Source organism: Heterocephalus glaber, unplaced genomic scaffold (genome assembly GCF_053883595.1).
Source record: "Heterocephalus glaber isolate CG9 unplaced genomic scaffold, H.glaber_assembly_v1.0 deba00000621, whole genome shotgun sequence".
In the NCBI taxonomy this organism is placed as follows: domain Eukaryota; kingdom Metazoa; phylum Chordata; class Mammalia; order Rodentia; family Bathyergidae; genus Heterocephalus; species Heterocephalus glaber.
In genome coordinates, this window is record NW_028258153.1 from 5,916,752 (window position 1) to 5,933,063 (window position 16,312).

The 16,312-nt window shown below is 44.1% G+C and overlaps 1 protein-coding gene across 1 annotated transcript in view; it reads left to right on the top strand.

Annotated features, from left to right (window-relative positions):
* Window positions 1-7,719: 7,719 nt before the first annotated feature.
* Window positions 7,720-16,312, top strand: part of Cfap65 (cilia and flagella associated protein 65) — a 38,202-nt gene continuing 29,609 nt past the window's right edge. The window contains 4 exon segments of the mRNA XM_021244231.2: window positions 7,720-7,926; window positions 8,664-8,709; window positions 9,881-10,052; window positions 12,652-12,836. Of these exon segments, the coding sequence (XP_021099890.2) occupies window positions 9,918-10,052; window positions 12,652-12,836 (320 nt within the window). The 5' untranslated portion in view covers window positions 7,720-7,926; window positions 8,664-8,709; window positions 9,881-9,917.

Consider the following 16,312-nt stretch of genomic DNA (forward strand, 5'->3'; position numbering starts at 1 on the left):
CCTCCGTTGAAGATTTTGGGCTGGGCCTTGAGGGGTGTAACTCTTTCCTACCAACATCCACGAGCTTCCTTCCTTCCTTCCAGAACCACCCCAGGGCTCTTCACTCCTGCTCAAGAGTTTGCTGTCCCCAGACATCCTGCCAGAAGAGCAAACACATTTTCCCCACGCACTGAGTGTGGAGAGATGTGTTCCTGCAACCTTCACTTGGTCTCCACCTCCATCTCCATCTGCCCCAGTGTACTGCTCTTCACCTCAGTGTGTTCTCATACTGCGCCTTCAGATGAGTAGAGCACATCGCATCTCCTTCAGCTTCCCCACTCTGTGTCTAAAAAGCCTACATAGCAAATTCTGTTACAGGCCTTTGGAAAGCCTCAGGTGAGTGGATCATTAGGAGCACATGTGAGGAGGGAAATTTTCTGGGCACATTTGACAACTGGTTTTGATGTAGTTGGGGCTAGACATGCCAGAAAGGGAAACTAAGACACCCGGGTCAGGGTAGGGGGGAGTAATGCTGTGCCCCGTGGCAGGGGCAGGGTCCGGGCCCTGGCAGGGCCCTTGGAAGGAGAGCACAAGCCCTGCTTTCCACCTCGGAGGGTGCCCCTGGCAGGGCAGACTTCCCTAGTTGCTGCAGCTCTCTCACATGGTGCCCTCTGATCCCAAGGTGGCTGCACCTCCCAGGGCTCAGCCCCATATCACACACCCAAGCCCGGTTCTCAAAGCCTCTTTGTTCCCCAAGCTGAGTTTAGCCAGCTGGGATCTGATAAGGCCAAGCAGAGTAGATAGCAGCCCTGCCCTCAGCCACTCCTGCTGGCCTGGCACGCACGCACTGCCCCAGCTAGACACAAGCCAGGGCCCTCCCCGAGTAGGTGGGGACAGGGTTTGATCCTCTGTGCAGCTCATTTATGTTCTTTCTCATCCCTCAGGGAAGCAGGATAGAAGAATCATTATCCCTGTTTCAGTGATGAATAAATCAAGCTCCAGAGGAAAACAACTTGCCCACACTCAGTTTTTCCGCCTTCCGAAAGATCCATCACGGGTCAAGTGTGCTAGATATGTGCTATCGACATCCTCTTCTTCAGTCCTAAAAGTCTGGGAGGTGAGGTTGTTACTAATTCTTACTTTGCATGTGAAGAAATTGAGGTCCAGAAACGTGAAGTCATTTTCCCAAAATCTTACATTAATAGAATCCAGACCAGAGCCCAGGTTCCCTGCAGCAGCAAACCTGAAAGGCAGGAGCTGATGAGTCCAAGGGGAAGTAGAGGAAAGCACTCCCACCTTCAGTCTAAAGGATCTGAAGGGGCTGGGAATGGCTAGACCCTATTAGAGAAGGTGGTTCTGGAGGAATAATGCTTTAGGCTCTTTGAGGGAACTCAGGATAGAGTGTGGGGTGGTTAAAATATGTCCACAGATTCTTTGGTGGTGCCTGCCTTGAATCTGGTCTGAGGCCAGGTGGGAAAGGGCCATACAGCTTTTGTCTGGTTTTACCTTGAGACTGCGCCTGGCCTATAGATAAGTGTCATGGTCCATGGCCTAGCCACCTCCCACCATCAGGCAGCATCCACTGTCAGTGATGGAAGTGCACCATCTGGACGCCCAGCTCAGTCAGGCCTTCAGATGGCCAGCATCTGATTGCAACTGTGGGAGGGACCCCACAGCTAGAACTGACTGACCAAGACCTGGCCTCCTGACTGAAAAAACGCTAAGAAAAATGAAATGGGTGTTTGGAAACTTGGTCCTTTGGAGTAATTTCTCACACACTACAGGTAACCAGATGAAGAGCAAATAGAAAGTCATCTCCCGAAGCTTTCCAAAGGCCTGTAACAGAATTTGCTACAAAGTCTTTTTAGAAACAAAGGAGTGGGGAAGCTGAAGGAGATGCGATGTGCTCTACTCATCTGAAGGCGCAGTATGAGAACACACTGAGGTGAAGAGCAGTACACTGGGGCAGATGGAGATGGAGGTGGAGACCAAGTGAAGGTTGCAGGAACACATCTCTCCACACTCAGTGCGTGGGGAAAATGTGTTTGCTCTTCTGGCAGGATGTCTGGGGACAGCAAACTCTTGAGCAGGAGTGGAGAGCCCTGAGGTGTTTCTGGAAGGAAGAAAGCTTGTGGATATTGTCAGGAAGGAGTTAGAAAGTAGGAATAAATGTTATTAGGGATTTTAGAAACCCATATGTTAAACGTTGAAGAAAGTGCTTAAAGGCTGGGCCAGACCCAGAAAGAGGTTGACCATTCCTCAGAGCAGTTACTGGCCACATTTGCCCACAGTGGCCCTGCAGAGAAAAAATGCAGGGCCTTGGCAAGAGGTCTATGGAGGTGAACCAGAAAGCCCTTTTTGCCCTAATGGATCCAGATGTTCCTATATCTGGCTTCTCCACAAACTTCTGAATGCTGGATTTAGGAAAATGCACAGAAATAAGTGTGGTTTAGGGGCACGGTTGGGAGTACAGGGAGGGGGAAGGTTCCAGGACAGGTTTCTTGGTCTCCACTTCTTAATCCTAAAGAAGCAAAAATGGGCATGATCAAAATGTAACAAATAGGAGAAATAGCAACTCTATAGTGGAGAATCCTGCTTCATCTAAATGATCAAGGTTACAATAATGCATGCTAACACCATGTGCCCTCTGATATGATATTCTGAAAAGGCCATATCACCTCTGCATTGAAAACCTTACTCTCATCACAATAAACAATGAAGTAAATGCAGATTGAGAAAATGTTCTACAAAATAACTGACAGTATTCTTCAAGAGCATCAAGATCATGAAAATCAAAGAAAGACTCAAGAAATGCCCCAGAGTGGAGGATACCAAGGAGGCACAACACCGGAGTGCTGGCGAGATCCTGGATTAGACACTGGGAAGAAAAAAGACATTCAGAGACAAACTTGTGAAATCTTAAATTCTATACTTCTGTCAGTAGTGTTTAGTGCACTGAGGTTAATTTCTTAGTTTTGGTAAACATTCTATGGTCATTGCAAGATGTCAATCCAAGGGGAAACTGGCAGAAGTGCTTATGAGAACTCTGTGACTCTTTTGTACATCTAAAATTAAGTCCAATTTTTTTTTGTTTTTTTGAGATAGGGTCTTTCTGGAATTTGTGGCAATTCTCATACCTCAGTGTCCCAAGTTCTGGGGACTATAGGTATGTGCCACCATGCCTGGCTCTCAAAAAATTTTAAGTGTTAAAAAAAATCTAGTGATAGAGCTGGGGATTTAGCTCAGTGGTTCTGCTGCCTGCCTCACAAGCGGAAGGACCTGAGTTCGATCCCTGGTACAAAAAAAAAATCTAGTGATGATGTGAACCTCATGGACCAGTCAAAGGTGGGCTTCCTTACCATACCTGAGGCCAAGCAGTGGTCAAGTTATGACACCTTTACTCAACACTTGGTCAGAAATGGATTGAAAAAAGGGTTGGAGGGGTTAAATAGGATGGAAAGTCACAGGTTAATGGTGGTTTTCATTTACTCAGAACTATAATGATCTAGGCACCATGCTAAGTTCCTTAAGTTTTTATCTACTTAAAACTCACAACCTTTGTGGAAGCTGTTAAGGTTTTCCCTGGGTCTTACAGAAGGAGCAGGATCATACAGCTGATGGGGTTGGGGTTGGAACTCAAATCCAATTTGATGGCTCCAGGCTTCTTTCCCAACCTCTCCACTGAGCTGTCTTCCCAGGGATGCCCTTATTCAGTTTACACTGCAGGGTTTCTGGGCTGGAGTTGTTGAGGGAAGAGGAACACCAGGCAGAAAGAAGGAGGAAGGGAATGGGATAGGCCGGAGCTGTCCATGGTGCTAGCACTTCTCCATACTGGAGCAGAGGTGGAGGCCAGGAGATGGTATGGGCGAGGACAGCAGGAAAGCCACCACAGAGACAGAGCCCTGCTCAGATAGGAAGGAAATGAACAGTTAGATGTGGTGACAGATCCTCCATTGATTAGGAGCAATCAAGAGTCAGAGACTTCAAGTTTGGGAGACTTCGTGCCAAAATAAATAACTGCCAGTAGGCAATGAGGTAGGGATGTGTCCACACACCTGATTTGTAGCTAGAATACTATAGCTATATTGGTTGTCAATTCTGTAAACAGGCACCAGTTGGTATCAATTGTTAAACAGTTATTGAGGGCCAGGGATGTAGCTCAGTGGTGCTGTGCCTGCCTGAAAAGCGCAAGGTCCTGAGTTCGATCCCCGGTACCAAAAAACAAAACAAAACAATTATTGAGCCCCTCACTGCTATGGTTGCTCTCCCAGGCCTGTCTCCATACCCCAGTATTTCTCATGACTGCGAGAAGTAAAGAATTAAGCCTGGCACAGAATGGACTTCCAGGACAATGTTCTGGTTCTAAGGCTATCTGGTGTCCACTTTCATAGGTCAGTGCCTGTACTTTATCAGCTTTTAAGTTTATTGAATACTATCCCCTTTAGTTTTCATTTTTCAGATCAGGAAAGTAAGATTTGGGGAGGTTAACAATTTGTGTGGCATACTTCTAAAAACTGGAACCAGGGCCGGGGATTTAGCTTAGTGGTTCCACTGCCTGCCTCACAAGCACAAGGTCCTGAGTTCGATCCCTGGTACAAAAAACCCCCCAAAAACTGGAACCAGGACTTGAACTTTTGTCTTCTGGGATCAAACTTCATCTCCTTTTCCCTCCATTCCTTGCTATTGGCCTGTGTGTCTTTCTACCTAGTAGTAGGGACAATGAATACAGAAAGTTATCTAGCAAGCCCAGGTTTACACAAGAGAGTTCAAAAACCTTATGGTACTTCCAGACAGGTTAGAATAATTTTCTTTGAATTCTATTGCCATAGACCTATCTACCCTCAAATCCCTGCCAGTTTTGTGCTCTGGCATCCTTTTCATGCTGAAAGTGTGACCAATTTCTTGATACACTTGTATTCCAGCATCTACAGAGGACCCTGGCCCTCTAATGCATGCTCTGAGTTCCAGCTCTGAGCTACCCCAGTGGGCCTTTTAGCTGCAGCCTTCTCTTTCTCTCCATTCCAGACTGGACCACAAAAACTTACCCCACCTATTTCTGAGGCCAGGAGCTTCTGTGACAGGGCTCACCTCCTCATGTCCTTCCTCCAGCATATCTTGGATGTAGACCTGGTTCCACAATCAACCATCAAAATGCAGCCAGAATCTCAGAGTGAGAGGAAGTGAGAGAAGATGCTGTAAGTGCTGGCGCTGGGTGAACTGGTCAACTGGACAGCAGAACAATGCAGCATCTCCTTTTATCTTTCTCCACCTCAGAGCAGCAAGGCAGTCTCCTCCTTGGAGAAACAAAGGAGGGTGTGGAAAGGAGGAAAACCTCTCCCACTCCAAGTATGCTTAGAGAAGCTAGGAGCTGGTAGGAAGAGAAGGTCTCAGGAAGCTGAGTGGCTCATTTATGGCAACCTCATATTTAAAGAGTGACCTCCCGTGTGTGTGTGTGTGTGTGTGTGTGTGTGTGTGTGTTCACTCATTGAATCAGCTTTACTTAATCTTCATATTGACTTTTGAAAATTATCCCCAAGAAATATGAGAAAGCTAAGGCTCAGAGAGATTATGTGACTTTTCTAGGGCCATACAGCCAACAATAGGAAAGATTAGTCCCAGGTCCCCATGGTTTCCCTGATCAGGATTACACAGAGGTCATGGGGCATGAGAAGGTACTTGAAAACACAGCTAGGCAAAGATATTTTTATGTGTGCTGAAGTCCACATCACTGAGTGTGCTTTGTCTCTCTTCTCCCTCAGCCCTAGCTTCTAGGCCAGGAGGTTCCAAGCACGTCTCCCATCCATTCTTCTTCCTTTCTCCTGCATCTTGTTCCCATCAATTTCATGAATCACCATTCATCTTTCTTCACAGCCTTAAACCAAACAGTATCTCCTACTGTGGTCTTTTTTGAGTCCAAGGAAGACATGATTATCAGGACCCAGCATCTGTTATCTCCTACAAGTTCTAGGTGCATAAAAAAGGGACTCACAATGCAAGTCCAACTTCTGCTTCCTTTTTCTCAGGCTCAGCCCTCAGCTGTGCTTAACCCTAACCCTAACCCTAACCCATGTTGTTTGCCTCCCTAGGCAAAGTCTAGAAGGCAGGCAGAGGCTACCCTGGGAGTCTCCATGTCAGTTAAGGTCACTAGCTGCAGAGCTACCAGGAGGCAGTTAGTATCACATGGAAGCAGAGACCACAAAGGGCAGCAGGAGGAGCCATCTCCTTTCATCACCCCAAGTCCAGAATCCATCAAGTGTGAGCAAGGGAGAGCTGTGGAGGGAGATTCCCCCACTGGGAGTGTAAGGGTGCAGTGCTCCTAGGATGAGATTTCCTTCCCTGTCAGGGTTTTCTTAGTGGGATTCCTAATGTTTTCACCAAACCCTGCTCCTTGGCTCAACTCCCTCTATTTCTTTTTGCCCTAAAAATGGAAAGGTCCCTCTCTTGTCCCTAAGATCCATCTGAGTCAGGCTGTTCACTTCACAAAGAACATGGGTGAAATACAAAAAGGAAATCATTATAGAAACTGTAAACAGCATAAAAGCCATTGTGTCCAAAGTACAGGTTTCAGATTCTGAGAATCCCATTAAAAGCAGTGAAATACTCATTGAGCCCCACATTCCTTAATCTCAGGAAAATTCCAGGCCCGATTATGCAGTATAACTCAACAGGCCCTCTGGTCTGCCCCGTTCCTCCAGTCTTGCCTGCCTCTGCCCATGTGCTCTCCCAGGCCAACTCAGGTCATTTTGTCATCCCGGTCTGTCTTCCCCCTTTCATAAGTCAATCCCCAAACTTCCCAAATGAGCATTTATTTTCTGGGGTTACCCCTAGACTCACTAAGCTGTATCCCCATAACCACACACCCCCTCTTCACTCTGAGAGGAAACTGGATCACTGATGGAGGCAGTGAAACATTTTTAATGAACTTTGAGATTTTCAGTTTCACCTTCCTAAGGGTCTTCACCAAATGAGAGCCTTCTTCCCCCAAATCACTCATGGACAAATGAACAAATGGGCTTCTAAAAATACTGGGGGGGTTTTGTTGTTTTTTTTGGGGGGGGGGCGCATACCGGAGATCGAACTTGGGACCTTGCGCTTGCGAGGTAGGCGCTGGAACCACTGAGCTAAATCCCCGGCCTAAAAATACTGTTTATATGTAAGAATTGCTTTTTACACTAATCTTTGGATCTCTTCAAAACAGTTAATTTGTCTTGGTGCTGGGCCAGAAGAAATGCTAGGAGATGATACCAAGGACTGCAGCAAGGAATCCATTTGCAAGCACTATGCAAGTAAGAAATAACTGAGGGCTGCTTTCAAGTTAATAATTGTAATCATAGGAATGAAATTCTGATCCTGTGACAACATCGCATGTGGGAGAGGACAGGAATGACTTCCATTCGGGTGTCAAGTCCAACAAAATCAAAAAGGCATGATTCTGGCAATTAAGGGAACGTATATAAATAATTCCATATTACCACCAGTAAAAAACCCACAGACTACCACAGCAGGGAAGGTCAGAGAAACAAAACTGAGCGCTATGAGGATTAAACTTGAGTGGCACAGCTGGGAGTGTAGCTTAGTGGCAGGGCATGTGCCTAAACGAACGAGGCCCTGGGTTCCACTTCCAACACCGCAAATGCAAAGCGCAAGAAAAAATCCTTAGGCTGTGCATTCGCGCCTCTGCGGCTTGACTCACTGGCGTTGCCGTCGTTGCCTTGGGATACCAGAAGACGCTGGTTCCTGCGCGTCCTGTATCTATGGAGACAACAACACGGCGGCGCTGTGAGTTCCGCACCGAGTGGCCAGGGAGAAGGTATTTGTCTTAAAAGACTGATTTCTCTGGGACATCGTGGTCAAGGGGCTCCTCCATCTTCTCATAGAGCCCTGTGAGACTGTGACTTGGACGTGGTCAATCAGACCGGAGATCCCCAAAACAAAGGAGGAACAGCTGTAAGTATATTTTGTTTCCTTCATTTTTACCTATTTTTTCTTCAGCTTACACGTCGACCCGCCATTCACTTTTTCATTAATCATCTTGGGAACTGGTAAGGTCGGAAATTATGCAAATATAGGAACCTAGTGATATATTTTTCTAAGTCTTTGAGATTAGAAAATTGGACCCCCCCCCCACAATTACCTGGACTCTTTACTATGATTGCAGAAATGGAAGTCTTTTGGAAGTGTAAGTTATGATTATTAATTATAGTAGCATAGGTTTGTTTAATGCTTCTTCAAATCCCCTATATCATTCAAGTTTCAAGTAACTGTGAAATAGGACAACCCTCATTTGATAGGGAAGGAGACTGAGGCTCCAGGAGATGAAGAAATTTGTCTATCCCCAAGAGAGTCTGAGGAGAAACAGGAACCTTCCTTCCCTTGCCCTAGGGCTAGTATTGCTGCCCCCCCCCCCCCCCCGCGCCATCTGGGGTGGACTACTACAGCAGGGAAAGTCAGAGAATCAAAACTGAGCAGTATGGGATTAAATGTGGAGCCTACTACTCCATCACCTCACATCTCTTCTATGCCCTCTCTGGGATAATTTCATGTGTTGACTGGAGACTTTTTTCAGAACCCTAAAGTAGTGGCTTTCTGTAGAATCCTCTGAAATCAAAGACATCAGTGAGTAGGGACAGGACCGCAAAGCCATCACTGGCACAAAACTGATAGAACTCTCCTTGCCTCCCCAGCTTGCATTTCTTGGATTCCATCTGAGCATCCACTTTACAACTGAAGGTAAGAACTTTGCCTGTCTTGTCCTATGTGTAGCACAGTGCCTGCTACAAGGTAGGCACTCAGTAAATGCTTTGTGAATGAATGAGTGAAGGAATACAAGATGACCCCCTCCAGAAGGTTTGGAGAACCTTCTAGGAACAACTGGGTCAACAGAATCTTTTGTTCTGGATGAGGAAGAAGGAAATGGGAGTGTTTGCAGTAAGCGTATAAATTCCTAAAGGTGAATTTTAAGGTAAATTAAAGGCAAGTTGCATATAATTACAAACTGTCATAGGAATTAGAGGTAGATGCTGTTCCTGGAAAACAGCCCCTGTACATGTACATGGCATCTTGCATATACTTTGCATGTAATACAAGCATATATTTGCATATGATTTTCAACTGCAGTCCATCCAGGGACCTCTCTGCTCAAGGTTTGTTTATTCATTCATTTTTGCAGTACTGGGGATCGAACTTAGAACTTTCACGCTGAGCTATATCCCCAGCTCTTTTTTGTATTTTTTACTTTGAGATAGTTTTGCTAAGTCACTTAGTTGCCCAGGTGGGCTTAAATTTGAGATCCTTCTGCCTCAGCCTCTTAGAGTACTGGGATTGCACGTGGCATGTGCCACCACACCCAGCTTCATTTATTCTTTAATTGATCCATTTTCCAGTGAATATTTACTTTAGACCTGGACTACAGGGTGTGGTTCTGGAAGAGGAAACCCAGAATACCAAGAACCTATTAGTCTCATTTGCCCCTTAGTCCTCTTCTCACAGCAGGCAAGAGGAAGCTAGAGAGTAAAGGCCAGCTAAAGGTAATGCATGTATTTCTGTGACCCACACAGGGCTTGGTGTGTAATAGCAAGTGTGGTCCCGCAGAGGCATAGGACGTGGGCCTTCTCCCAAATCCTTCTTTTGAGTGCCTTGCCTGGGAGCCTAGTGACTCACCACTCAGAAAAGCCCTAGATCTTGTGTCTAGTCTCATTTCTCTTGTGCCACCTTGTACTTCCTGCTAGACCTGGGAAGTAAGCCCTTTTCTCCATCTCAGTGATGGTCACAGCGAGTCTCCCCATCGTACTCTTTTTCATGTCCTTCCTGTCTCACCTGTGCTCTTCCAGCTTGGCTCCCAGCTGGATCTGGCAGGAGCTCCTGACTTAGTTAGAGTGCTTCTCTTGGATTCATGTTTCAGGTGCCCAACTCCTACCCAGGCAACCCCAAGCTCCATCATGAGGCCTGGAGACAGTGGAGACTGTACTGTGAGCTCTGGTGAATCATGCCTGAGTGCCAGCACAACAGCTGTTCCCACCATCAATGGCAGCAGCATGGGCATGAGTGCTTGTAGCAACAACATCAGTGCCCAGGTGAGGACCTGGTAAGGGCAGTGGTACAGGGTGTGGTGGGGCCAGACAGGGCATGGGTGTCAGGGAAGTGGTTTGGGAATCTGAGGGAGCTTCCTCTCCCATCCATACTCAGCACTAGATCCTGCACAGATGGAGCATCAGATAGACTGGAATGCTGGCAGCAGTGAGGTGCCACGAGGGGCTTCTGGGAAATGCAAGCTGGAGGCTGGCCTGGTAGCTAATGTTTCCTCCTTCAGAAAACTCTTTTGGCCTTGACCTCCAGGGCTTTGGGTCTGACCAATGTGCAGATGTTGTTTACTTTTTGCAACTGCTGTGATTCTGTGTGACAGTGCAGCTGTCCATGGTCTAATGAGGGAGAATGACTTGTATTTGGAGCAGCCTGTGTCTCTGCTGTGTGTGCGTGGTGCAGGATGTGTCTGGGTGTCATGCGCTCCCTTAGATATGATGGTCTTTGCATTCACTTCCTGTGGACTGAGGGTCTGTGGACTGAGGGTCAGTGGACCGTGTCTCACACTCCACCTGTGCCTACTGGGCCTTTCTCCCTCTGCTCTGAGTGGTCAGGAGATTGGAAGGTGAATGGAAGGGAGAAGCCAGGTATTTCTTTTCCTCTCTCTACTTTGGATGATGTCTGTGTCAGCAGCTGCATCTTCCTTGTGATTCTGGTTTCTGCCGGACAGGCCTCAGAGCTCCAATAACCTGATAGCCTTTCCTCTCCTGGGTGTGGTGGTAGATTCCTGATGGTGCCAACCCTGGGTTACTTCGCTGCCCCTGACTGTGCATTAAATCTGTATTTTAAACACCAGGGTGGCCTCTGCTTTTCCAGTTGGGCCCTGACTGATGCAGCAGCTGGTATTTATAATAAATTACCCACCCTCATCCATGTCACCTTTGCTGCATGGACAAGGGAGAAAAAAATATATCATACTGGCCATCCAATGCTCTCTGTAAATATTGAAATTGAGAATGTTATGTCCAAGAAAGAAGGGATTTGTCAGTCTTGTTCAACATTGTAGTCCTAGCACCTAGCACAATGTCTGGCACATAATAGTCAACAAATATTTGTTGAATGGATGACCGCATCTTTGTGTGATGTAACAGTAGACAAGCAATACTTGGTCGAAGATGAAAGGGCAATGAGCTGAGTGTCACAGCAGTGGCCATGGCAGGAAGAAGTATTTGGTTTAACCCTCCTCCACCTACTGCCCCAGGGGGTTCCATCTTTTCCCTCCTTAGACACACAATGGGATTTTTAAATATGGTAACTGTTTAAATTGTAAAAAATTTATTACAGTAAGAGACACATTTCCATTAATGTCCCTCAAAATATTCCTCCTCACTTCAAACATCTTAATCCTGTTGTTTTGCCACTTTTTATTTTTGGTACCGGGGATTGAACTCGGGTCTTTGCGCTTGCGCAGCAGGCAACGAAACCACTCAGCCAAATCCCTGGCCCCTGTTTTGCCACTTTTTGAAGCAGTTCTGGAAGTCCTCTTTTGTGAGTGTCTTTAGCTGTACTATCCTGGCTGCCTTGAGGTCATGAATCAATTCAAAACATTTACCTTTCATGGTCATTGTGACTTTGGGGAAGAACCAGAAGCAATGTGGTGCCAGATCAGGTGAATAAGGTAGACGAGGACACATGGTAATATTTTTATGAGTCTGCATTTCCTTTGGATGTCACTTGACAGCAGCATTCATCATATTTTTGGTCACAGCTGGTAAAGACACTTGTGAAAGAGGACTTCCAGAACTGCTTCAGAAAAATCACAAGATATTTTTCTTTTTAAAACTTTATTTCCAAAAGAAAAAGTGACAAGAACAGTGCAGTAAGTGTGTTGGAAGGAAGGGAGGTATTTTGAGAGGGATTTATGGCAGTGTGTGGTTTTTTTTATTGTAAAATTTTAAAAAAAATTTTAAACATTCACTGTACATTTTTATCACACCATTTAGATAAGTGTCATGGATCAGCCTATGAAGAACTTGTCCACTACAGTCAGGGAAACACTGGCACATTGCATCTCTGACATCACCAAGAATAGCACTCAGAGATGCCCCAGAAGGGTATGGGTGGGCTTGGTCATGGACAAATCTGTTCCTTCCTCAGCTGAAGGGTGGGGAAGGAACTCTGGTGCATCCTATGGTCTGGAAAAGTCCTGGGATAGGCCACCGCAGCTAGGAGAGGCTTCTGCAGTGAGGAGCAGGAGGAGGAGGAGGAGGAAAAGGAAGTGGGGGGGGGGAGGAGGAAGAGGAAGAAGAGGAGGAGGAGATGGAGGCTCAGCAGGAAAGGGATCTGAGAGTACATGAGGAACAGAACCAACCAGTAAAGGCTGCATTTGTGTGCTGGATGGAGTGGCTGGATGGTGGCCCTTCAGTGGCCAGGTCTCTCATGAGCAAATCATTCCAATGACTTGGAAGAAGTAATGTCTGACTCCAGGTCTGCCTGCTTCTCACCTTCTGTCTCCAGGGGAAATCCCTAGTGTGAGGGTTGTCCTCATTCACTCCTTGCCAGAGGCAGGGAGATCATGGTCATTCTCTGGTTCTTTGAGTCCTGCCCTGCTCATGAAATCTTCCTTTTCCTCCTTCTCTGCCACTTTGACAGCCTGCCAGTCCCTTAGACACTCGAGTGTGCTTCCCTAAGAAGCAGGACAGAGTGAAGAAGAGGGTTGTCTGGGGCATTGAGGTGCCTGAGGAACTGCACTGGAAAGGCTGGGAGCTGGGGAAGGAGACCTCAAGGAACCTGGTTCTGAAAAATCTCACCTTGAAAATCCAGAAGATGAAGTACAGGTACCAGATGGAGGGACCAGGGGCCCAGCCCCTGAGCTCTCAAGCCCCTTTAAAAACAACTTTACAAATGTCACCTAAAAATCAGAAGAGTATTCAAAACATGTACAGTTAGAAGAATTCTATGAAGTGGGATTTGAGTGACCACATTAAGTCATGGAATAGTGACAGTGTCTTCCTCATCCTGGGCTACCCACTGTGGGCACACCCTCCCCATCCACAAAGAGAACCACCATCCTTCCTTTTATGTGAATCATTTCCCTGCTTTTCTCAAGTGGATTTACCACCAGTAATTTATTTTACTCAGTTATGTCTGTAAGACTTATCCATAAGCAGCTATGGTTCATTCCCTGTCATCATGGTAAATATCCCAGTGTATGCCTGTACCCTACTGTGTTCATCTGTTCCTCTATTGAGGGATGTTTGGGTTGTTTCGAGTTTGAGACTGTTACCAACCAGTTTGGAACTGGTACTAATTGCACAGGTTCAAGAGTTTTTCTGAGGTATAGACATAGGAGTAGAATTGCTGAAGCTTAGAAGATACATGTTCACTTTTTGTAGATAAAAGTCAACTGTTCTCTGAAGTTCTATCTCTTCATAATTCTGCCATGAGAGCTTCCATTTTTCTATGTCCTTAATAAGTGCTATTGTTGAGTTTTAAAATTTTTGCCTGTAATGGTAACTTGTAGCTTTAATCTACATTTCCCTGATCATTGATTAATGAGGTTGGGTATCTTTTCAGAAGCTATTGACCATTTGCATTTCTTCATTTGTGAAATTCATGTTGAAGTCTGTGCCCATTTTTTTTTTTTTTGTACCCGGGATTGAACTCGGGACCTTGTGCTTGCGAGGCAGGAGGCGGCACCACTGAGTTAAATCCCCGGCCCACTGTGCCCAGTTTTTTGTTAAATTGTTTTTCTTCTGCTTCTTTCTCCTTTTTCCTGTCCCTCCAAGTCCTCCACTTTTTTTTGATATGAATTATTATTCTGGATACTAATCCTTTGTCAGTTGTGTGTTGTGAATATCTTCTCTCACCTTGTGACTTGTCTTTTCCTCTATTGTCTCTTTGGCCGAGTAGGTGTTTTTAATTTCAAAGAAACCAGAGTTACCAATTTTTTTTATGGTTGTTGCTTTTTTGGGGGGGTTCAGGGGATCAAACTCAGAACCTTGCACTTTCAAGGCAGGCGCTGTGCCACTGAGCAAAATCCCTGGCTATGGTTGTTGCTTTTTAAAGAGGTCCTTTTTTTAACTGTAGGCCATTAAGATATTTTCCTATTACTTTATTTTCTAAAAATTTTATAATTTTGGCTTTCATGTTTGTCTCTATGGAATTGATTTTTGTGAATACGATAGAAATTGGGACCTGATGACATATTTTCCCAGAATTGAATGTCCAATTATCTAAACACTATTTACTGAAAAGTTCATACTTTCTATGTGGACTCTTTGTTTTGTTCCCTTGATCTACTACCTCTTCATCCCTGGACCAATTTTGGATTGAATTGATTAGAGCTTATAGTAAATATTTTTTTAACATTTATAAGATATATTTATTGGGGCCAGGGATTTAGCTCAGTGGTTCCGCTGCCTGCTTTGCAAGTGCAAGGTCCCGAGTTTGATCCCTGGTACCAAAAAAGGATATATTTATTATTCTGACCAAAGTGCAATGATTTTTAAAATATTTTTAAACAAATAACTATGAAAAAAGTATTCAGAAAGAAAATAAAATACAAATGGGCACTCTAAACATTAGATTTCTTTTTCTAATTTTACCCTAACCCTGTATTTAGTTTAGGAAACAAACACAAAACCTGAATTGTTACTAACGTGAGAATTGAATCCTTTCAGCATAAATCTAGCACATGCATTTCAAGGTTCTGTTGCTATGAATTGTGTTGATCAGTTTAATCATGAATAACACTATATAACAGAGCATAAGGAACACAACATTAGATGTGAGCCTTGTCCCACACCCTCAGATTATGTTATAATGAAGCTGACAATTCTGTCAGGCTCTGAGTCCCTTGTGTCCCCAACCCAAACCATGAAAGCAAAGACCATGGCCTATCATACAACTTTGCACAAGCTGTAGAAGTTTTATCTTTCTCTAGGAAATGGTCAGTTATTTGATAAATATTAAAACATTTCTAGCAATCCATTTTCTGAGTTTGTTTACCAAACACCTTATGCAACAACTGACTACATAAAAAGTTCCTTTGAAATTTGGTCCACAAATTCACTTAATAGGTTGGAAATTTGAAATCTGCAAGAAAAGGAAGTGGAAATCCCTAATTCTAACATGTTGTAATTTACATCTTTTGTTTTGTTTTTTAAGACGGTCTCACTATGCAGTTCAGGCTGGTCTTGACTTTACTATGTATAGATCTTATAGTAAATATTGATATATGGTAGTGTAAGTCATCCAACTTCTTCCTCCTTCAGAAAGATTATACTGGCTATTCTTGACCTTCTGAACTTTCATTTAATCTTCATGTCAGCTCATCATATATACACATAAAAACATTTTTATCAGGATTTAATTGAACCCCTGAGGTCAGTTTGGGGAAAACAGGCATCATTAAAATACTGAATCTTTCAATCCACAAATAAAGTGGATCCCTACAGACGATTTATTAAATTTCTTTTATGTCTTTCAATAAAGTTTAAAGGTTCTCCATAAATATAATGCACATTTTCAGTTAGCTTTATTCCCAAGTATTTAGTATTTTTGATGATATCAGAGGTGATATATCTTAAAATTCTTTTAATTTTCTGTTTGTTGCTAGTTTTTTTTTTAATGCTATTAACTTTATGTATGGGCATTGTATCCAGCAATCTTGGTAAAGCCTCTTATTAAGTCTATCAATTTATTTGTTAAGTCTTTTTTTCCTACCTGCATATTTGTATTTCATATGGAAAATGACATTTTTCTTTTTTCCTTTCCAAATTTTTATACTTTTTCTTTCTCTATCCTTCCTAACTCTACTGTTAAACAGAAAAGTACTGAACAGAAGTAGTTTAATAAGGCACTCTTATTTTGTTCATGAAGATGGCTGTCTCCTGTAGGTTTTTTTTTCTTTGTTTTTCAGGTAGGGAAGTGAAGGATGTTCTCGTCTATCCACATTTTGCTATGAGTGCTTTTCTCATGGACACGTCGAAGTTTATCTAATTTTTAAATTGAGATTATCATTTGATCCCTGTTGTTAATACGGTAGATCATAGTAATCAGTTTTTTTGTATTAAACCAACCGTGTGTTTTTGGAATAATCCCAATGGATGTGACTGAATATGCTCTCTATACTTTGTTAAATTCTTCTTGGTAATATTTTGTCTCTAAGATTGGTCTATAATTTTTCCTTCTTCTCCTGACTCTGTCAGGTTTTTGTAGCAACATTATGATGCTTTCAGAGGATATGTTGAAGCATGTTTCTTCATTTTATATTATCTGGAAGAGTTTAAGACTGAAATTCTCTTCTTCC